General features: G+C 44.4%; 1 protein-coding gene across 3 annotated transcripts in view; it reads right to left on the reverse strand.

Moving 5' to 3' along the window:
• Nucleotides 1-24,256, reverse strand: part of LOC148032807 (hydroxyacylglutathione hydrolase 2, mitochondrial-like) — a 96,619-nt gene that overhangs the window by 28,626 nt on the left and 43,737 nt on the right. For all 3 annotated transcript variants that reach the window (XM_087683479.1, XM_087683480.1, XM_087683481.1), the window contains one exon: nucleotides 23,682-23,805. In XM_087683479.1, the coding sequence (XP_087539605.1) occupies nucleotides 23,682-23,805 (124 nt within the window). The remainder of the gene's footprint in view (nucleotides 1-23,681; nucleotides 23,806-24,256) is intronic.

Genomic DNA, 24,256 nt, shown 5'->3' on the forward strand with positions numbered 1-24,256 from the left:
AGTGGAGGCTGTTCCTGCGATGGATCTTCATGTCAGCCCAGATCACCCCCCCTGGTCACCCTTCCTACGCAACTTACTCTGCGTGTGGCAGGACCTCAGTAAGGCCCCAATTCAGAGCCCCCCAAGTTGCCAGGAGGAGATAGACCGTCAGCTGATGATCTGGAACCCCAGGTCAAAGATCGGGAAGGGGCACAGATTGGCAAGCGCCTCCACATCCAGTGGGCTGGTTGGGAGGCTGGCCCGGCTCGTACCATAAGGACATGGCGGGAGGTGTACAAGATGGTAGATGAGGAAGTGCTGCAGCGAGTATCAGGCTGCCAAAGAGGAGTGGAGTTGAGGCGAAGGGAGATAGACGCAACAATACCTCTGGAGTGGCTTGCTTCCCTAAGACGAGTGCCGATAGAGCCCGGGAAAGTATGGGTAGCTAGGTTCTCACCAACAGGCATTCCCCTACAAGTGGCAGGTAGAGTGGGCGGCGCCCCGCAGGGGACTTTCTTCACTGTTCAGGAGGGGGGGTGTCTGGCCCTTAACAGAGGGCAACAAGATGAGGGATTAGTTGCCCTTTCATGAAGGAGGATTTGGGTGGTGGGCCTTCAGGGGAAGACATGGCGACTGGACCCCTATGTTCTCTGGAAGGAGCTTAGGAAGTGGCACCTTTGGATCTGGGAGGGCAGACCACTTGATGAGCTGGAGTGGGATCCAGGAGAGTGGCTATGGCCCGCCACGGCAACTGCCAAGCAGCCACCGAGGTTCCTGGAATACACTGCCAAGATTGGCAAACATGTACTGATGCGGGAGGACATAGATTGGGCACCATCACGTAGCAGGCATTGGGCAGAGAACAACATCACGGAGCCGTTCCGAGGGACCTTTTGGCGCCGCCTATGGGATAGCTGGAGGCCGAGGAGGGTATCGTACTTCTTATGGCTAGTGGCACATGGAGGCTTGGCGGTGGGAAGTTGGCTTGCCCAGATGCAGAAGGAGGGAGGTTGTAAGCACTACACACAGCAGCCTCTAGAAACCCCCAAGCACTGCCTTTGGTCATGTGAGGAGACACAGCTTGTATGGAGAGGAGCATGCCGCATCCTTTGCCGTATAGCACCCAACCTTGGATATATTTCATGGGGAGCTTTCTGTTGGCAAGTAGTCAGCCAAGTCCGGCACCTTCTGTATGAGGCTGGGATGCAGAATACAATTTTCATCATCGAGGTAGGGTCCTGCGCAATGGTCAGCTTGGAGGCACTACCCATTCGTCAGGTACTGGAGCCCACAGCAGACCGCTCCGAGATATAGAAGATCATAGGGAGTCTTACTGGATGGCATATCTGGAAGGCACGGTGTCAAGAGACCTTTGGTGGAGAGAGACTTTCAGCACAGGCAACCTTAGCAGAGCTCTAGACCTCCATTATCCATTCCCTCTGCGGCCGTTGGAATCAGGTGCAGGCCGAGTCCAGGGCTCGTCAAGAGCTCCGTAGTCATTTCTTGCAAACCTGGGGTGGCCAAGACCTGTTTTTTGTGATGCAGGTAGGCAACCCCAGATGGCGATATACCCCCCCCCCTACATGGCTTCTTGCCCCCATGCCCCCTAGACCACCTTGAGAGGCTTGTACTCATGATGTATGTGTGACTTTGCATCAGCTCCAGCTAGTCTGTTGAGCATGAGCGCTCTGTTGTAATCAGTTTTTTTTAGTAATATAATCAGCCACATTCTATTTGCAAAAAAAAACTGTCGTGCTCATCTCAAATTCACCTAAGGGGCTTCAACGATTGCCACCGTTCGATTATAGCCTTGATTGTCCCACTTTGAGTCTCAACCGTTCAAAGTTGAATAGAGTGATCAGAGCAGACATCACTAAAGTGGAAACAAAGAGGACTTGGTCCAAGCCCCCTTTCCCATTAGACACGAAGATGGCACAATACTAGTGTCACTTCTTGCAACTTTCCCATGATGGTCTCATAGTGAGGCCGAGATATATGGAAGCTCAACTCTCTCATGGGCTTTGAGTTGCTATTGAACAAATCCGCACCTCATCACATTAGCTAATGATTGAGACTAGCTAATGGAGTCATGTTGCAATAAATGAAAGGATATGCCACCTTTGTGGATGGGAGCCAGAGATGGAGGAACACTACATTTGTAGATGTACTATATACTATGATATCCGAGGTCACTACCATTGCCTCTTTAAGGAGGGCTTTGGACCATTGGAGGGGTGATGGACTATGAGGACCAAAGATGTATGGGTCTTTTCTTATTGGAGCTCCAATGTCGCAGAGTGGCATTGTTACGGGATTGTAGCCAATCCGAGCCATGTCCACCCCTCCAAAGAGGGGTTACACGCTTTTTCAGTATAGCTAAACCCCCAACCACTGCCACCTTAGACACTACACCTCCTACTAACAGGTGCCATCAAGGGATGTCATCAGGTGGCATCACAGTAGAAAGAGCTACAGTGTTATGCAAAGCATGATGCCCAAGGTACCTACTTGGCAACGTAGGCATGCTCATATGTGACACATTTGCACCACGATTGCTTGTATAGACAAAGATTACCACGTTGACTGAGTCAAAGATACCTAGCAAAGTTTTGGTGAATTCCATAGACTGAGAGGGAGATACTCATACTCTTTCCTTATTTTCATTTCCCATTTCAGATTATCATGTAGATCTAGACATAATTTTGTTTTTCTTCTTTGATGAGAGATGATGATACCAGTCGTATTTGTTATGGTCTCACAAGCCATCCTGGCCTTCTAGAGACGTTAATAGATCTTTCTTTCTTTTCTTTCTCTCTCTCTCTCTCACATGCACCTCCATGGAGTTCCATCTGCCATAGCCTGATGGTCACACGCAAGCTCCATACACAACAATGGTCTCAGAGCAGTCCATCTGATCTGTCCCAGTGAAGCAGCAGCCTGTGTGCACACTCCATGACCTGCTGTTCATAATACAGCAGAAGCAACAACTGAAGAAGAAGAAGAAGAAAAAGAACAAAAGCAAGCTGCCCTGTCCGGTTGTACCAGGTCCTTGCAGCGCTGAGCTGACCTGCCCTATCATCTTGTCAAGCGCCAAGACCTGCTGGCAACTACCATTGTGCCTTCTTGCTTCGCGGGCTGCGATATGTATTCTCCAGCGTCACGTCTAAAGAGTCACCACTGCTGACCAGCGACCCGTCACAACTGCTTGTGCCATGTCAACATGCTACCCACTCTCCCATGATGGGTTTGGCATCCTTGAGGTGCTCTTGGGCTTCTCTCACCCACTCCTTAATCTTATCCACTACTTCCAATTGGCACCTTGGCTCAAGATTCTCCCCAATCTTGGCACTTCCCTTTTCTACCGTCTTAGGAGCAAATGTTTCCACTTCCACATCCGTGACTTACTTCCCCTTGGGTAGTGTGGTGGCACTATTGGTCTTGAGCACTACCTTCGTTTCATCCCTCTTTCTCCTTCTCCTACAGCTCTTCTTCCCTATTGAAGCTACGTCAACATTGCTAAGTCCAGGTAATGAGATACCATCTTGCTTCATTTGTGCTTGTGTCATGACGTTCAATGGGATGGGGGTGGCCTCAACATCAAGTGGTTCGACTCCAAACAGCCCCAAGGGTACAGATGGCATGATTGTTGAACTAGTGGAAGGTTTCTGCCTAGGGCACTCCACATATAAATGTGTGATCCCGCACTCCCGATATCTCAGGTCAGCTTTGTCTCGATTCGCTTGCTCCCTTTCAAGGCAGCGAGATGAGATGTGCCCTAGGTGACCGCAAGTCCAACACCCCATGGGTTCTTGGTGCTATCCTACTAGACCTCGATCTCTTCCCCTACCTAATGCCATAACCGGTACCGATCTAAAATCCATCAAGATGGGTTTCCCCTCTTCATCGTATGGGGTGTAAGGGTTCACGTACACTTCATCCTCGTTTGGCTCCTCTATGTAATATATCGAAGCATCATTCGATGGATGGATCACGATGGGTCCAAATGGTCTAGGTATCCCTGTAGGATTGATGTCCATCCTGGGGACGGCTAGCTTTGAGTCATTGGGTGCTAGAAGAGCTTATGGAGCTCTCCTCCTTCGGCAGTCTATTATCTAGGTAGTACGGCTGATTGCATGGTTGTGAGTACGGCAATCGTCTTGGCAACTTGCAATGCATCGCATCGTGTCCAAACCTATTGAAATTAGCGCATGGTCTTGACCTAGAATCCAAGCATTTGGGGGAGAGGTGATTTCCTCCGCAATGCACACATTACACAGGTAAGGTCATGTGGGCCTTCTCATCATCTCTTGAAGCTTAGCCAACTTTAACTTCATATCTGCCAACTCTTTGATGGAGCCTGACGGAGCTGAGAGTGAACGCGACGGATAACACACACAAAGAGTAGAGAGCAGTAGAAAGGAGAGTGAGCACGACACCTTTGATGTTTGGTACAAAGATTAGTGTACCTCTTTAGGTTTTAGATAGATATATATGAAAGTACAAATGTGCTAAGGGTGTGTTCACACCCGTACACATAAAAGGCACGATGGCCCTTAATTCCCAACAACCTCCCACCTAAAGGCAATGTGTCTTAAGAGGAAAAAAGAATTAACTAAGTCTAGGTATGTATAACGCTAAAATACATATACCTATCCAACTCCCATCATCTGTCGGCAATGAGCAAACCCCTCTACTAGAAGACCCTTCGTGAGAAGATCTGCATGATTATCATCTGTATGCACTTTGACAAGCTCAATGCCCTTGTTGTCAAGTACATCTCTAATGAAGTGATACTTCACATACATTCACCTGTATGTGCTTCGTCTTTGCATGAAAGATAGGATTCCGTGCTAGCATGATAGCACTCTGACTATCACAATGGAAAACAAGTAACTCTGTAATGCCAAGCTCTCCCACCAGACATGAAAGCCATAAAGCCTCTTTGTATGCCTCAGTGGCAGCCACATACTCTGCCTTTGTAGTAGACAATGCAACACAGTTTTGTAGCCTGGAGATCCAAGAGAGTGCTCCTCCTGTGAAGGTAAACACATACCCAAAAGTGGACTTTTTGTAGTTTGCATCTGTAAAGCCAATGACAGATGCCTTCTGCTTTCCAAAACATATGCACAAATCCTTTGTGCCTTTGAGATATCTCATAATACCTTTCACTGCTTCCCAATGCTTTTTACCAGGGTTTACCATGTATCTGCTAACTACTCCCACTACAAAGGCAATGTCAAGACGTGTAGCAACCATAGCATACATCGAACTGCCAACAACCGAAGCATATGGTATATTGGCCATTTCAACCTTCTCATCATCAAATGTAGGGCTGTCCTCTGCACGAAGTTTCACATAGGGAGGCAATGAAACCCCAATTGTTTTCCCCCCCTCCATATTGAAACATTGCAAAACCTTAGAGATATACTCCTGCTAAGATAGATAGAGTAATCCTTTTGACCTATCTCTGAGCATTCGCATGCCAAGAATGTGATTTGCATCACCAAGATCCTTCGTTTCAAAGCTGCCATGAAGATTTACCTTCAGTGAGTCAAAGGCATGACTATCCCTACCAACAATCAGCATGTCACCTACATACAGAACTAAGATAATCAAGCTGCCATCTGTTGCCTTCTTGGTGTACAAGCAATGATCCACTTGACTTCTATGAAAACCTTAAGACTATATAATGTATCAAACTTATGATACCATTCTCTTGGTGCTTGTTTCAACCAATACAAACTCCTTTTGAGTTTACATACCATCTTCTCTTTCCCTTTTGCCACAAACCCTTCAAGCTGCTGCATATATATGTCTTCATGCAAATCACCATGTAAAAATGCAATCTTTACATCCATCTATATGAGCTCCATATCTTCAGTTGCAACCAAGCCCATAATGGTTCTCAATGTAGTCATCTTGACTACAGGAGAGAAGATCTCGTCAAAGTCAACTCTATGTTACTACTTGTACCCCTTCGCAACCGATCGTGCTTTGTACTTTGGTGAGGAACCAGAAGTGACCTTTATCTTGTAAACCCATTTGCATGGAAGGGTTTTCTGCCCTTTAGGCAACTGTACCAAGTCCCAAGTGTCATTTTTCTCAAGAGATTCCATCTCCAACAACATGGCTTTATACCATTTCTTGTTGTCCTGTCTGTCCATTGCTTCCTTGAAGCAAGACGGTTCGCCACAATCTATCAACATGACATAATCAGCCACATTGTTTGCACCAGGAATGAATCTATCAGGTTGTCTAGTAGCCCTAGATGATCTCCTAGCCCAATGATCATTGTTTGCTGGTTGTTGAGCTTGCAAATTTTCATTTTCACCTTGCTGTCCTGGCATTTCAGCCTGCAAATCAGCAAACAGCTTGTTGTCCTAGCTGTTCCCGCACATCCAATGGCTCACCATTATAGGCAATGGCTGGCTGATCATTTCCAGCATTATTTTTTGCATTTGCACGTTTATTTACAGCAGGTATTTGCTATTGTACAGTGGGCACATTTCGTTGTCTAAAGGATATTTTTTCCCAGAATACAACCCTACGAACCTCCTCAATCTTTTCTGGTTGTTTATGCATGCAATCTTCCCGAAAGATAACATCATTGCTGCGTACTATTTTCCTTTTCTCGGGATCCCATAGTCTATACCCCATTTCACCCTCGTCACCATATCCTAGGAAAATGCATTTACAGGACTTTGGTTCAAGTTTGTTGCATTATTCTTTACGAATGTGCACAAAAGCCTCGTAGCCAAACACTTTCAGGTGAGCATATGAAGATGGCTTGCCTGACCACGCTTCTTGAGGGATCCCCCTCCCCCCCCCCAAAGACTTGTTCGATGACCGATTAATCAAATGAACAACTGTCATAACAGTCTCTTCCCAAAAGCCATAGGGTAATGCAGCATGAGACAGCCTAGTACAGATTTTATCCTGTATGGTCTGATTCATACTCTCTGCAACTCCATTTTGGGATGGATTATGAGGGGCAATGAGCTTCCTCTTTATCCCTTTGTTGTCACAAAATGCCTGAAAGGCCTTGGACACATATTCCCCACCATTGTCAGAGCGAAGACACTTAAAGTGTCTTATCAGTCTAATTTTCAATCAATGCCAAGAATTTTTTTAACTTGTCAAGCACTTCGTCCTTGCTATGAATAGGGTAAACCCATACCTTTTGTGTAGCATCATCGACAAAGGTGACAAAATATTTCTTTCCCCCTAAAGATAACCCTGACATTTGACATACATCGAAATGTACTAACTCTAGAGAGAAAGATTTCAACGAAAGAGACTTCTTATGAGACATTTGTGCATGTTTACCATAAACACAATGATCACAATGCTCAAAATCAGCATAATGAAGACAAGGCAAGTAACCCAAACGAGAAAGCACTTTCATTCCAATTTGACTCATGTGTCCCAATCGGCCATGCCACAAAGAAACACTTGGTTGCTCGGTCACGGCAACAACATGGTCAAGTACACTAGATACATGGAGAGGATACAAGGTATCACTTTTACAACCTCTGGCAATCACTCTAGATCCCTTACAAATCTTCCATTTCCCATCACCAAAGATGGTATGAAATCCATCGTCATCTAGCTGCCCTATGCTAATCAAGCTCTTCTTGAGCGAAGGTACATGCCGTACATACTGAAGTGTGAAGACAAAGCCATGCTAAAACTGCAACTGCACATTGCCCATACCTGCAATGTCACATGCATAGTTGTCCCCAAGATGGACAATACCATGTCGACCCCCTGTATAGTTAAAAAACCACTCACGATGAGGGGTGACATGAAAGGACGCACCTGATTCTAGAATCCCAGTGTGCATGTCATCATCCGTATCTGCAAGTAAAGCATGTGTACTAAAGTGTGAAGAGACAAAGAGTACCTCATTCTCACTATCACTGTCATGAGTGACTACATTCACTTCTTCAATTTTGACACTGCTCTTCTTAGGTTGACTCTCTTTCTTCTCTTCCTTGCTATCATCTGTCTTCTTGCCCTTTCCTTTCTCTTTTTTCCATTTGTAGTAGTCACATTTAAAGTGAGCCTTCTGGCCACAATGACGGCATTCAACATCCTTACCACGTGATTTACTACATCCCTTGCTATCAGATTTGCCTTTTTGCTATGATCTACCCCTAGTATGCAAAGCACTGGAAGACTTACTGGATGCATTGTTCTGCCAATTCATTTCTTCCATGAGTAGAGCACTCTCTACATCAGCATACAAAAGCATCGAATTAGAATTGCTCATAGCAGTCCTGAATGTATCCCAACTCTCTGGCAAAGTGCAAAGCAAAAACATAGCCTTAAATTGTTCATCAATCTTGAACTCCAAGGCAACCAGTTGGCCGAAAATGGAGTTAAACTCACTCAAGTGAGTAGACATTGCTGTACCTTCTTTCATACGCAAATCGATAAGCTTTTTCAGCCAGTAAACTTTGCTTGGGGTAGTAAACTTTGCTTGGGGCACTCTTCTGGGCATATAGTTCTTCCAATCGAGTCCAAATAGCATAGGCAAAATCCAAACCTTCAATGTAAAACAGCAAGGCATTAGAAATTGATAGCTCAATGGTTGAGCGTGCAAGCTCATTTAACTCATCCCAGTCTTCCTGTTTCATATCTGCACGCTTTGCCCCTTTGGTCTTAATCAGCCTTGCCTGCTTCTTTTGCAACAGGATATTATAGCATTGTTTTTGCCAGACTGCAAAGTTATGTGCTCCTTCAAGCTTCTTAATGGGCATGAGATGATTGCTGTCACTGCTGCCAGCCATGATTTTCAGCCCAAATGTGACCAACAAATTCAGCAAATGCAAGCCCAAACTGTCACACAAGTGACCAAGGTACAAACAAGTACCAACCAGCAATAAATAATCATGTAAAAGCAGAAATTTCAGATCTGCAAATAAATTTTCAGAAGCATTAAACCTTGCGCTGCTGCACTCCACGACTGATTACAGCTGTTCCAAGGACAAATACATCACATTATATGAGAAGTCCCAAATTTTACCTGCAATTTCTATTGTACATGCACCCACGGGCACAAAATTTGACATGCACGGTCAAAAGCCCCAAAATTTTTGTGCTCAAAGCATCAAACATACATTTGCACTGTCTCTGATATCATAGAATAGGCCAATTTTGCCAAAATAGAGCAATTTCAGCAAAACCCCCAAATTTTTCCAAGTGCTAGGTGTCCAAATTGCATGGAATTAAACCCGCATGTACATAAAATGACCGAATGGCGCACAAATTTCGCCCAAACAGCTAAATCCCCAAATTGCACGAGGTGCAATATGCATCAATGTCGAGAAAATGGGTAAATTTCAGCCCAATTCTTGCATGTACATGAAAAGCCCTAAATGTCAGAGCCAAAATGTCACAAATTCCTGCAAATCTAAGATAAATATCACTGTTGTGTCTTGCTCGCATCAAATCTAGACAAATCCCCAAATTTTTGGCACAAATCTGCCCAAAATTCTGAACTGTGCTTACACGCACAAATGCCTGTCAGAGGAAAAGGGGGTAAAAGGGATTTTCTTTAACAAAAAAGAACCTGTTTTTTTAGAAAAAATATGACGGGGAGGGGGATTCATTGACCCGCCGGCCTCGGTTGCGACCGCGCAGCTGGCGTCTCCTAGCCACGCGCTACACCCGTCTTCAGCCCATTGCCAGCTTGCGACCAACACGCCATGCCTGGTCACTCCCTGCACACGTGGTCTTCTGCCTCAGCCCGACACGCCACCTATTGCTTGAACTATTCGCCTGGTTAGCCGTCGATGGCGTGCACTCTTGCCTGCCATTTGGTCAGCATGACCTATGCTGCAGAGGCCACGACAATCTATTCGCGAACTACCTGAGCTGTCAACAACCCTTGGTTTCGGGAAACGTGTAGAATCTATGGCTTTGATACCAGTTTAATGAAGCCTGACGGAGCTGAGTGTGAAGGCGACACAGATAACACACACATAGAGTAGAGAGCAGTAGAAAGGAGAGTGAGCACAACACCTTTAATGTTTGGTACAAAGACTAGTGTAACTCTTTAGGTTTTAGATACATATATATGAAAGTACAAATGTGCTAAGGGTGTGTTCACACTCATGCACATATAAAAGGCACGATGGCCCTTTATTCCCAACACTCTTGGCTCTGGTTGACATCCTTTCCCTTGTCTTTGTGTATTCTTGCTAGCTCTCTCACTAATGATCGTAGCTCTCTCTGAGGATCTAATGGCAGTGCCGTCTTGGGTCGTGGTTTTGGAGGTTCTCTCCTTGAGCAAGTCATCCATGCATCCCTAGCTACCATGTCTCTTCGTAGGTTTGAATTGCTCACCAAGGCCTTGTAGAGCTCTTCGCTTTGGATTCCGTTTATAAATATGGTGGAGACTACCCGTTCGTTAGGTCGTTCCGCCACTCAGATTCTCTTAAAGAGACTCCGCATGTGGGTGACGTAGTCTCGAATATCCTCCTTATCCTTCTAGCCGACATTCATCAACCTGACGATGAGGTTGTCCAAGTATCCTGCTTTGGAAAACCTCTTGATGAAGAGACTCTTGAGGTTGTTGAAATTGTTCCGTTCGGCTTTGTCTAGGCTAGTAAACCACGTCCACCCTTTGTATCCTAGGCAAAGTCCGAAAGCTTGCACTCATTGAGCAAGGTCCATGAGGCCATGTGCCTTGCATACCTACTTGAACTTCTCCAGAAAGCTGTATGGGTCATTGCTTGTCAAGTTGCTTAGCAACCACAGGTATTTTGGTATGGCTCTTAAAGATTAGCGTTAGACCTCACACATGTCTATGTCTTGTCTCAGCTTCTGAACTCACTACTCTTGGTTATAGGCGCTTTCCTTGAGAACCTTCTCTCTTCCTTGAGATCGTCTATGATGTCCTCACTTGGTCTACCATGATGCAACATTTTGGTTTGCAGGTCATATTGGTTTACCATTTGCTAAATATTGACTTAATGCTCCTAAGTTGAGCTCGTTATCTACAGGGTTGGTGCTGGTTCTCGACATGTCGACAGTTTCTTGGGCAACTAGTGTGTCGATAAGATTGATTAGACCGGGCAAAGCTGCGTCCCTAATCGTGTCGGTTCTCTCTCCCTTCTCTATCGCTTGACAATTCGCAGTTGCTTGCTTCAGAACCTAGTTCTCGGGTCATATCGAACTTCTCAGGGTTTGCTCCTATTAGTGGGTTCATTCCTTGCTTAGACCTTGTTAGTGTGTTCCTTGTTATACACATCAGTTTGCAACGTTATATGGACTGAACACAAGAGTGGTGGAGTGAACTTATGCCAAATCAAGCTTTCTATCTTTCCTTGTACACTTCAAGTGTTCATGTGATGAAATGTGTAAGTTCAATCATAATCAACGCAAATCACACTCCCTTTAATCAGTTTCGGCTAGTCTTAGCTCTTCCATGCAAGTGGCAACCACCCGTGGTGGTCCACTGTAGGTCCCTGCTATACGTTTGAAGTGTGGTCTAAAGGATAGTGGGTTCAAGTTGTCCATCCGGACCTTTATTGGGGTATAGTCAGTAACAGCAATCACTCCTGCATTGTCGAGGCAATGGAGCTCACTCACCTCGATCTATTGGGGTATCCTACAACTAGGACTCGGACCCTATAGAGTCTAGGAAGGTCACAGTTTATCAAAATTTGGTATTCAATTTTTCTCTTCGATTTGTAGGTTTTTTGTCCAATCCCAAAAATTAGACGTCTGATTCTGGGCTGTCTGTCTGAGTCCAAATCTGGGCTATCCGAGTCCTATTTAACCGAATCCAACATTCAAGCTGTCTAATTTTTGGGTTGTCTAATCCTAGACTGGTCCAATCGGACGATTTGATTGCGTCCAATTTTGAAAATCAAACGAGTTCGGAACAGTTAAACAGTTTGATTTTGGGAATCGAACAATCCGAATGCCATGGCCAAAACAAACACAACCTCAACAAAAATCTAGCACGATGCTTGCTATACTCCCCGATAGCCCGCAAATCAAACCAACTCACCGATAGCCCACGAATGTATCCGGTCACACAAATTGAAGCTCTCCTTGCCTGACTGCTGCACTTCTCTCTCTCTCTCTCTCTCTCTCTCTCTCTCTCTCTCTCTCTCTCTCTCTCTCTCTCTCTCTTTGTGAAGATAATTAAGTGGTAAATATTTACATCAGACCATCAGGTCAGCATTCTCTCTCTCTCTCTCTCTCTCTCTCTCTCTCTCTCTCTCTCTCTCTCTCTCTCTCTCTCTCTCTCTCTCTCTCCAAAAATGAGCTCCCCCTTGCTCTCTTTGCCCCCTAAACCCCTTGTTATTCAGTCTTCCACTCCCCTTCTTGTCTCTCTCCTCTCTTAATACTCTAAAGCCCCTTTTCCTCCATGTTCTTTCCTTTTTAAAACAGTAATCCTACTATTTGTTTCTCTGTTTTTCCTTATTTTTTCCTTACCTAAATGCATCCAAACCACAAACAAACACCTAAGCAAATCTAACCTAATTGCCTAAACCTTAAAAGCCACAAACAAACACCTAAGAAAATCCAACCTAATTGCCCAAACCTTAAAAACCAAAAAACTTACTTCCGAAAGAAATCAAATGCCTTCCAACTCGCTTTCTACCTATCTCAAGCACCTGTTTGAGACAAACCCTACTCCAATGCTCAATTCGGAGCACGTAAGCACTCAAAGCTTGAATCCGTTGGTCCCAGCAACGAAACCAAAATGTGGGAGCTTCTCACTCAACCGCCAAGATCCACGAACCGCTTATTATTTCAAGAGTTTCAAGCCAAGTGCAATGGCTACCTCTCACATAGCCATGCGCGCTCTCACACCTACGAGTGTAGTGAGCTTACCTTCATGCCCAATCGAGTTGCCTTCTCCCTCAAGCTCTCCAGTAGCTCCACGGTGCAAGCTCAATCCTCAAGCTCCAAGCTCCATTGCCGCACGCGAGACGAGAGAAGATAAGGAAAGAGAAAAAGAAGAGAGAAGAAGATGGAGAGCTTCTCCATCACGGTCCTTCACTCTCACACACTTACTCTCTCGCACTCCCTCTCTCAAACACAAGCACAAGCAAGAACAAGAAGAGGACGAAGAAGAGAGCTAGTTTTGGCCACACACAAGAATGAGCTTCTTCATTCACTTTTTCCCTTTTTATACATGCCCTACTCCTCTTTGGTCGCCCATCCCTTTTTTACATGACCGGCCATTTTAGCCTAGGTCCTCTTTCTCTATTCCCTTCCTATTTACGTGATTTCTTCACCCATCCCCATCTAAATTTACAAGTTGCATAGGAGGGAGATTGGCGCTCTTTTACAAGGATTTAGGGTACGCTTTTATATTTAAAACATGTCTTTCCCCCTTTGCACTTGCCTTAGACTTTTGAGTTTGCTTCTTGCGCTTTTAGCTCTTTTCCTCCTGTTTTTCCATTGGGCCCCCTTTTTCAGCTCTATGCTCCACATTTTTTCAATTTTCTTTGCACTTTCTTTGCACCGGGGTTAACATTACGTTAATAGTATGCAAATTTTGATACCTTCTTACTTAGCTAGAGGTTCATAAACAGCTCATCAAAGTCTACAATTTATGTATGTAAAAAGGGGGGGATCCTTGCTGGTCATGTCTTTATGTTGATGATATTCTGCTTATAGGGACACATGCTGATCAGATTTCAGCATTCAAACAAAATTTGCAGTAAACTTTTGACATATCAAATTTGAGGCCTTTGCACTGTTATTTGGGCATTCAGTTCATTCATGATGCTAGAGGCATTGGATTATCACAGTCTAGATACATTGCTAGGCTTCTTGAGAGGTTTGGCTTATAGAATTGCCAACCAATTTGTACACCAATGGAACCTGGACTCAAGCTGTCCTTGCATGATGACAATGATTTGTTTGATATCCATACATATGCTCCAGCACTTGGATGTCTCATTTACCTATGCAACACAAGGCCAGACATACAGTTTGTAGTTTCAACCCTAAGCAGATATATGTACCAATCATGCATGTCACATTAGCAAGCTGTCAAGCGTATTACAGTGATTCTGATTGGACTAGTGATTTTGATTCACGTTACTCTACTAGTGGTAATTGTTTCTTTCTTGGCTCATCTTGCATCTCTTGCTTAGCAAGAAACAATCCATTGTTGCCACATTGTCATGTGAAGCTGAATACAAGGTGGCTTTCACTACCACAGTTGAATGCGTATGGCTAAGACACTTGCTAGCTAATCTGGATGTATCTGTCACGAAGTCTACTCCTCTGTTTTCTGACAGTCAAAGTGCCATTGCAATGGCATGGAACTCAATGTTTCATGCATGCATGAAACACATAGAGATTCACTATCACTTTGTCAAAGAGAGGCTACATGTAGATGATATCAACCTTGTCTATTGTCCTACCACCAGTAATGTGGGTTGTGGCTGACATCTTCACCAAAGCTCTTCCTCATGACAAATTTGAAGCATTCCGCAATGCTTTAAATTTCATCTCCTTTGGTGGATGATCCTTGTATATTGATCACTCTTCACTCCAAGGGGGTTTGTTGGGTATGACTCACGCCTACACTCACAGAGGAGTATCGGTGATCCTCCATAGAATACTGGGGCACTTTTTACTCTCCTTATGAGAGATTTTTCCCCCCAATTATATTCTCTTTTCTTTTATGTGCTTATGTTACACACTTTGGGCACTTATCATATTTTACACCTTTCAGATGTGAACACACTCTAGTAACCCTAAGGTTTTAAGGGTTGCACTTTATACTTGTATTTTACACTCTTCAGATTATAGTATTGGATGTTATGCCTTCACTCTCTTCACTTTCAATTGTACTCTCAACAGAGCTTGAGCTTCAATCTCTGTGCATTCTCTCACCTCTCACACTCTTTCCATCTCTTGCTGTTAGGGCTCTCGAGTAGCATATCTCAATTACACAGGGGAAAGATGTAGAGGCTAATGTATAGTATCCGGTCTCGAGAGACCTCTACTCTAATCCACATGTATCATGCATTAGGATCCTATGTCATGATGCAATACTATGATGTAGCTCCTATTTGATCAATACCACTATTCTCAACCCTTGAGTGGTACCTTAGCCCCTAATGACTCATATAGCTCTTAGATGCAAACTGCGAGACATATCACTATACTCTAGGTAGTCCCCTCTTAAGACTCTAATGTGTCTCTATAATCATAATCAAATCATGGTTCTCCATCACCTCTTCCATCCCCCTTGGGTGTGTCCAAAGTGAGCCGTTATTGTTTCACATTGTCATTTGTATCTCTGGGGTGTCTGCCTCATAGGCCACTTGTCCCTATTAGCTTACCTTGCCATCAATGATGACTCAGCTGTGAGGGGTGAGAGGATCGAGGTGCAGCTGAGAGTGCAGTAGACAGTGTGAGAGTGTGAGAGACAGAGTGAAGCACGACACCCAATAGCATAGACTGAAAGAGTGTGAAATGAAAGTACAAAGTACAACCCTTAAATCTTAGGGTTGTAGGAGGTATTCACACCTGAACACGGTAAGTGCCCATAAGTGTGTAACATAAGCACATAAGCACATACGAAAATAAGACTATAAGTCTAGGGGAAAAAACCTCTCCTATCGAGAGTAAAAAGTGCCCTAGTGTCCTACTGATCGCCAACACTCCCATATGAGCGTAGGCGTAAGTGAGGCGTGAGTCAAATACCCAACAAACCCCCTTGGAGTGAAGAGTGATCAAGAGTACAAGCATCATCCGCCACCAAAGGATATCAAATTTAAAGCATCGCGAAATGCTTCGAATTTGTCACGAGGAAGAGCTTTGGTAAAGATGTCTGCCACATTACTGGTGGTAGGACAATAGACAAGGCTGATATCACCTACATGTAGCCTCTCTTTGACAAAGTAATAATGGATCTCAATGTGTTTCGTGCGGGCATGAAACACTGGGTTCCGTGCCACTGCAATGGCACTCTGACTGTCAGCAAACAAAGGAGTAGGCTCCGTAACAGATACATCCAGATCAGCTAACAAGCGTCTAAGCCATACGCATTCAACTGTGGTAGTGAAAGCTGCCTTGTATTCAGCTTCACATGACGATGTGGCAACACTGAATTGTTTCTTGCTAAGCCAAGAAATGCAAGAAGAGCCAAGAAAGAAACAATTGCCACTAGTGGAGTGACGTGTATCATAATCACCAGCCCAATCAGAATCACTTTAAGCATGTAATTGCAGTGGTCCCCCCTTGGCATAAAGCAACCCAAGAGATCGAGTACCCTGCAAGTAACGAAAAAACACGCTTGATAGCTTGCCAATGTGACATACATGGCTGATGCATATACCTGCTCAAAGCTGAAACTGCAAACTATATGTCCGGCCTAGTGTTGCATAGGTAGATAAGACATCCAACTGCAGGAGCATATGTATGTATATCAAACAAATCACCGTCATCATGTAATGACAATTTCAGTCCAGGTTCCATGGGGGTACAAACTGGCTTGCAATCCTGTAAGCCAAACTTCTCAAGAAGCTGCCCAATATACCTTGATTGTGATAGCCCAATACCTCGAGCATCATGTATGAACTGGATGCCCAAGTAGTAATGCAAAATTCCCAAGTCAGACATGTCAAAAGTTTGCTGCAAATTTTGTTTGAATGCTGAAATCTGATCAGCATGTGTTCCAGTGAGCAAAAGGTCATCAACATAAAGACATATAATCAGCATAGATCCCCCTTTTTTACATACGTAAAGGGTAGACTCAGATGAGCTGTTTAGAAACCCCTGACCAAGCAAGAAAGCATCTATTTTTGCATACCAAGCTCTAGGAGCTTGTTTCAAACCATATAGTGCCTTTTTGAGCTTGCATACTAAATGTTCTGAGCCTTCAAGTGCAAAACCAATGGGCTGCTGTACATAAACTTCCTCTTGAAGTTTCCCATGTAAAAATGCACTCTTGATATCCAGTTGATGCACTGTCCAACCATAATGTGCAGCCAAAGCAATCATAGACCTGATGGTTGTCATACGGGAAGTAGGAGCAAATGTCTCCTCATAGTCAATGCCCTTTTTTTGTGCGTAGCCTTTAGCTACAAGCCGTGCCTTGTATTTATCAATGGATCCATCTGATTTCCTTTTCAGTTTATAGACCCATTTCGTTCCAATGGCTTTCTTCCCAAATGGCAAAGACACCAAATCCCAAGTTTGATTCTTAGTGATAGAATCTAATTCAGCTTGCATTGCTACCATCCAATGCATACTGTGTTGTGCATCCTCAAAACATTCAGGCTCTTCATTATCAAAAGTACTTGCTGCCATAACAAACTCCATGGTATGTGCTGAATCATGCAAACGAGTTTGCCTTCTAGTACGACCAGCCATGGGTGCATCCAAAGGACTATCTTGCATAGTCTGCAAATACCATCTAGGTAACTGTCTAGCTTCCTGATTGTGTGCAAGCTCTTGCTGAATTTCAGTTTCAGCATTATGCTGAATATTCCGATCAGCCAATGGCTGAATTTCTGCACTTTCCAAAGGAGCAGCTGGCTGAACATTAGGTCTATTTTCTGAAGCTCCAGCTGAATCACCAAAAGTAATGGGCAGCAGCCCTTCAAAAACATCACGGGCAGCCTGATATGTGTCCAAACCAGACAAGGATAATTCTGATTTTTCATCAAAAACAACATCCCTGCTGACAAAAACCTTCTTTGTAACGGGATCATAGAGTCTGTAGCCTTTGCTCTCACTACTATATCCCATAAAAATGCACTTAACAGCCTTGTTGTCCAACTTCTTTCTAAGTACCTGTGGAATATGGGCATAGGCAAGACACCCAAAGGTACAAAAGTGGCCAACAGAAGGTTTACGGCTGTTCCAAGCCTCAAAAGGTGTGATGGTCTTCAAGGCTTTGGTAGGGCATCTGTTCAATATATGGCAAGCACACATGACTGCTTCCATCCAAAAACTATGAGGCAAGCTCTTTGCCTTCAGCATACATCTGGCCATCTCCATGAGTGACCGATTCTTCCTCTTTGCTACCCCATTCTGCTATGGAGTATAGGCAATAGTGTACTAATGGACTATGCCTTTCTGCTTCAAAAAAGAATTCATCATAGAGGGCCTGTATTCCCCCCCTCGGTCCGAACGGAGAGTCTTAATTTTGCATCCAGATTGATTTTCAACAAGTGCACTGAAAGCCAAAAATGCATCATACACTTTTGACTTCTTTTTCAAACAGTAGACCCAGCAAAAACGTGTAAAGTCATCAATGAATGTCACAAAATAGTAACAACCGCCCAATGACATTGTTTGCATAGGCCCACAAACATCGGAATGCACCAACTGCAATCTGGTTGTTTCTTTGAAAGCAACATCACGGGGAAATGAGAAACGATGCATTTTTCCCAAAATGCATCCCTCGCATAAGTGCTCAGGAGGTCTCTCCAAGAGAGATAAGCCATCCAGCATCTGAGTATGCTGCAAAAGCATCAAGCTGCCAAAGTTTACATGCCCCAAACGAGCATGCCATAACTCCGCCTGTATCATAGCAGGAGTAAGAGTGGATGTCAAGTATGCCAACTGATCTACTGAAAGAGCATCCAACTCATATAAACCATGACACAAAGATCCTGTCAAGACTAAAGTCATGCGTTCTTTATCTCTAACCATGCAACGGTCATCATCAAATGTGACCTGCAAACCACACCGTACCAAAGAAGAAATAGATAGCAAATTCTTCTTAATCCCAGGCACAAACAAAGCATCCTCCAGGCGGAGAATAGAGCCATCAATGGCTGTGAGCTGAATCTCCCCAATACCACGAACAGGGTATGATGCATTATTGGCACACTGTACAGATTTCCCAACGGGAGGTGCACTAACTGAAGCAAACAAATCTCTGCGAGATGTAATATGCCTAGAAGCACCACTATCAAAGAACCAAGTGTCAACATCTTCTGTAGAGCTAAGTGCTCTATCAGCCCAAGAGATGTCATAACTGCAAGTGTAAAAATAATAGTCCCTGTCCACAACAAAGGACGCGGACTCACTAGCAATGGAAGGAGTAGTAGAAACAGGCATTCTTGACGACTCCTCTTTGGCAATGCGCTTCTTGCACTCAGTGATATAGTGGCCTGTCTTCTTACAATAATGACATTTTCCCTTTTTAGCTTGCGTGCCCCCTTATGTCTGATTCTGTGATGTGCCAGAAGTACCAGAACTCTGTGGAGCATTTTTCACCTTGCTGTTTTTGCTTTTCTGTCTTGCCACAAAAGCCTACTCAGAGACTATAGCATCCACACCACTATTTTTCCTTGTTTACTCCTCCTCTAGAAGCAAACTAACTGGCTGAATAAAAGTGAGTGGGTGCTCGGCAATCCTCATAGTGAGGTTCAAGGCAGTATGAAAAGACAAGTACGAAGGAGGTAAGAAATTCAAGGTGGTGGATATCAACTGCGCATCCGAAAAGTACTCATCTACATTCATGAGCTGCTCCCGCAAGTCCTGAATCTTATTCAAGTGATCCTGCATAGAATCACCCTCATTCATCTTCAAAGTCTCTAACTCTTTCTTCAAGAAAGAGATTCGAGTTTCATTCTTTCCTGCAAACATATACTCCAAAGTTAGCCGTGCATCTCGTGAAGAAGATGCTGAACAAATGTGAGGGATGATGGACCGCTGAACTGCCAAAGCAATCAGCGACAAAGCCTGTGCATCACGTGTATCCCAAGCTTTTTGAGCTGCAGTTCTTGGAGGAAGTGGCTGAGGTGGAGCGAGCTGAGGTCCCCGTTGTCCACGTGCCCCTTGAGGAGGAGGAATAACGGGAGCTACAACTCCCGGTCTAGTTTCCTCTCCACTGACATAATCCCATAAATTCTTAGCCACTAATACATTCTTCATCATGAATGACCGTAGCGAATAATTGTTTCCATCCAATCTGTCTTCCTTGGATACATAGGTAAATACACCACCTCCTTGATTTGCCATGATGACAAATTTCCAAAGACAAATGAGCAATGTCAAAGCAATGAGGGCTGGAAATCTGCAAATTTCCAGAAATTGCAGCAAGCACACTTCTGCAATTAATGTGCAAGGGTGTACTCTGTCAAGAACTGTCTTTAATGCACGCGTCCCAAGGTGCAAACAGTGCTCGGCAACACTGTAATGTCAAAATCCCCAAAATTTCTGCCAAAATTTCCGTTACAAATACCCCAGAATGTGCATTAAATGTGTCTCTGTCACAGACACAAGCACGTGTCCCAATGCAGAAAACTGATTCTGCTGCTACACGAACTCCTGTGTTTGAAATAAAAAATGCAAAATGTTACCTCTGCAGAATGATTGCAGCTGACTAACGATATGCACGGATCCCGAGGCAACGTCTACACACAGGAACAGGTTGGCGAACCTGGTGTCAGGCTTCTACAGGTACAGGAGGCGGCGTCCTACGAACAGGTGGCTTGTGCAGGCCAGTGGTTGGAGCTGCACGCTGGCGGCTAGAGCTGACGGCGCCTGCAAGGTGGTGCGCTGGGACAGGTGGCGCACGCAAGTACAGATGAGGTGGCGCCCGGGCAGTTGGCGTGCGCAGGGACTGGCGGTGCCTGAGGAGGCGGCAGCTGCAGAAGCAGCGTCAGCTGCAGGAGCAGGGCAAGTACAACAAGAGCACGAACAGGCAGGTACAAATGGCTCGGGTGCGGTCAGGACTGCACACTGCAGACAGGAGCTGTGCTCTGATACCAAATGTGAGGGGTGAGAGGATCGAGGTGCAACTGAGAGTGCACTAGACAGTGTGAGAGTGTGAGAGATAGAGTGAAGCACGACACCCAATAGCATAGACTGAAAGATTGTGAAATGAAAGTACAAAGTACAACCCTTAAACCTTAGGGTTGTAGGGGGTGTTCACACCCGAACACGGTAAGTGCCCATAAGTGTGTAACATAAGCACATAAGCACATACGAAAATAAGACTATAAGTCTGGGGGAAAAAACCTCTCCTACCGAGAGTAAAAAGTGCCCCAGTGTCCTACTGATCACCGACACTTCCATATGAGCGTAGGCATAAGTGAGGCGTGAGTCAAATACCCAACATCAGCCATCTTATGTACTACCTTCTTGCCCTCCTTCTTGGCCTTGATTATTGTGAGCATACTCGTGCATTTATACTCCACTTGCATCTTGGTAAGATTATCATCTATGCAGATGAGATCCCCGAGGAGTCCATGTAGTACCTTGCCATCAATGATGACTCAGCCATCTTATGTACTACCTTCTTGCCCTCCTTCTTGGCCTTGATTATTGTGAGCATACTCGTGCATTTATACTCCACTTGCATCTTGGTAAGATTATCATCTATGCAGATGAGATCCCCAAGGAGTCCATGTAGTATTGTCTTCTTCCTCATGAAGATTGTCCTCTCCATCTCATCACGGAACCGCAATATGAGTGTGCACGTTTGCAATTCTTTTCCAATTCTTAAGCTTATCATCCTCCTCAAGCGATGAGCCCTCCTTGTCGGGTATACCAATTACCCTCATATTCAACTGCCTCTCGTCTTATCCTCTTCTTCAAGCATGGCATTGACAATGCGTGCCTCCTTTTTGTGATTTTCTTTTCCACCTCCATCTTGATATTCTCACACTACCTCTATGCATCCGTGTTGCATGGCCTCAAGCTTTGTGAGATGGGGAAGATCGAAGCTATACTGAGAGTATACAATTGACAGTGAATAGAGTGAGAGAGTAAAGACACAACTCCCAATGCAATTACCAAAGAGTGCAATACAAGTACAAAGCACACCCCTTAAACCTTAGGGTTGTTAATGTGTGTTCACATCCGAGAGGTGTAAAACATGATAAGTTCCCAAACCTTAAACCTTAGGGTTGTTAATGTGCGTTCACACCCCTTAAACCTGAGGGTTGTTAATGTGCATTCACTCCTGAGAGGTGTAAAACACGATAAGTGCCCGAACTGTGTAACATAAGCATATAAAATAAAAGAGAATATAACTAGGGGAAAAACCCTCTCATAAGGAGAGTAAAAAGTGCCCCAGTGTACTCGCCGACACTCCCCTATGAGCATAGACAGAAGTCATACCCAACACACCCCCCTGGACTGAAAACACGGCTCTTTAACTAGGCATCACTCATCTTCTTTAGTCTCGCCTCCATACACTTACATCTTGATATAGCCAGGCCTCTAGCTCTAGCTCTGGCTACAACTTAGTTTGACTCATGAATCACCTAGCCAGAGCTAAACAGTCCACTTACCTTTAGCTGTAGCTACCCTCAGCACACTTACCTCCAGCTTTAGCTAACCTTAGAAGCCCCTTAATTACTGAAAATGTCTTAAAGGAGGGTATACCTCTCTAGCATGACACAGCAAAATCGGCTACAACACCTGTGGGTTTGGGAGTCTCATGAGGAGACTCTAGTGCTGCATATACATGGAAAAACACAAAAGAGGGTAAGCATCCAGCATGCAGTCTACTTGCTGGAATTATGCACAGGTACTAGGGTCTTAAAAGAAAGACCCCCCAAAGGGAAGGAAGAGAGGGAAAGGTAGGACGGAGTGGAAGTTGAAGGAGTGAGGTGGCAGGGATGGAAGGGCGAAAGCAAGGAAGCTTCAGGGTTGGAGGGAAGAAGGCAATATCTGAGGGCGGGTGGGTCAAGAAGATGGGGACAAGGCTGTTAACAATTGAGGGGAACAGGGCCAACAAGGGAGGAGGGTGATGAGAAGAAGAAAGGGATTTAAAAAGAGGAGATGGCAGAACTGGGTGATGAGGGGAAGAGGGCCAATGAGAGAGGAGGAAGTTAATGTGGAAAGACATCAGATTAAAAGGAGATGAATGCCGAAGTGAATGGTGGGAAGCTGGAATGTGCCCAGCTGGGAGTGACTCAGGGAACAAAAGGAGAGAGAGAGCAAGGTGAACCTTTCTAATCCCTGGCTGGCCACACAAATTAGTACTTATCCAACACAACATAGAGGCGCTTCTTGGTTTGCTCCTTTAATATTCGGACTTGATAAAGCTGTCAAAATTTGCTGAACTGCAAAAAGATGGAGTTGTCTTCATAAACGAGCATATTTTGAAGAATCCCCAGAATAACATCCCTTGAAAAATGAGCATATTTTGAAGAGTCAACGGAATAATGGTCCCCAGAATATTTTGAAGAATCCCCAGAATAATGGTCTTTATAAATGAGCATATTAACTTTGCATCACATGACCAGAAAAACAAAAGAGTGTAAAAGCTATCTGCCTGATGTATAATCTGTAATCTTTTGAACCCCCATTCATCTATGGCTCAAGATTAATCAAACCTCAAGAAATATTCCCATAAATGCAAATCAGCCCGTGCTGCAAACTGTTAATGATGGCACCATTAAGCATATCCCTATGATTAAACCAATTGTTTAAACACCAGAACCTGCTTCCTGTGCAAGTGGCAACTGGACTTTTACAATTTGCAGATACATATCATGTATCTACTGAGAACAAAAGTTCACAGATTTGAAATGTAACAACAGTTGCAGGTCCCTCAGAATAAAGTGTAATGGCTCTCGTATAGATCTCTATTGATGTGGAAGATTTGACAAGCAATACTCAAAGTTCCAGGCACATGTGTGAAATGTCTTAACAGCTCTTTTTTAAATCACCTGCTACTTTTAAACCTTGTGACTATTGATGCAGCTCAAACTAAAAATTCAAACTGAGGCAATGATCACCTCTTGTGTGACCTGGTGTATCCATCACCACCATTTTCTGCTTTCCAAACATCCACGAGTCGGCATCCTTGAGTGCCACATCAATCCCAGGTATTCTATCTCTATCAGCATATGGTCCTACAACCTGCATGATCCAATGCCCGTAAACTCTGGACATTACTCACATGGTTCAATTTTCTAACCTTTTTTTTCACGAAAGGAAAGTAGTGATCTGTTTAAATTTTATATTACCTGAAAAACTAAGATCAAATAACGGTTAGAACCAATATTTTACCCCCCCAAAAAAAAGGAAAAAAGAAAGACAGGTTAATCTCCCTGGGTGCTCTGACAGGAGAAAGACTTGACAAAGGGTTCAGTGAAAACCTAATGGGTGGCCCCACAATCTATAGCCTGTCATCTATGACAGGGTCCTGTATACCACCAAGCTCCTCAGAAGTGAAGAGTCTAGTTTATCCATGTCTCATAATTTTAGACAGTAAGAGAAGCTTCTCTAACAGTCATCGTAGGTGCAAGCAGGTCCCCTATCAGCAGTGACCCAGGCTACTCCTCAGGCCAGTATCATTGTCTATGCAGGC

This window comes from Lygodium microphyllum, chromosome 8 (genome assembly GCF_053477565.2).
Source record: "Lygodium microphyllum isolate KBCC chromosome 8, Lygodium_microphyllum_v1.1.10, whole genome shotgun sequence".
Taxonomy (NCBI): Eukaryota; Viridiplantae; Streptophyta; class Polypodiopsida; order Schizaeales; family Lygodiaceae; genus Lygodium; species Lygodium microphyllum.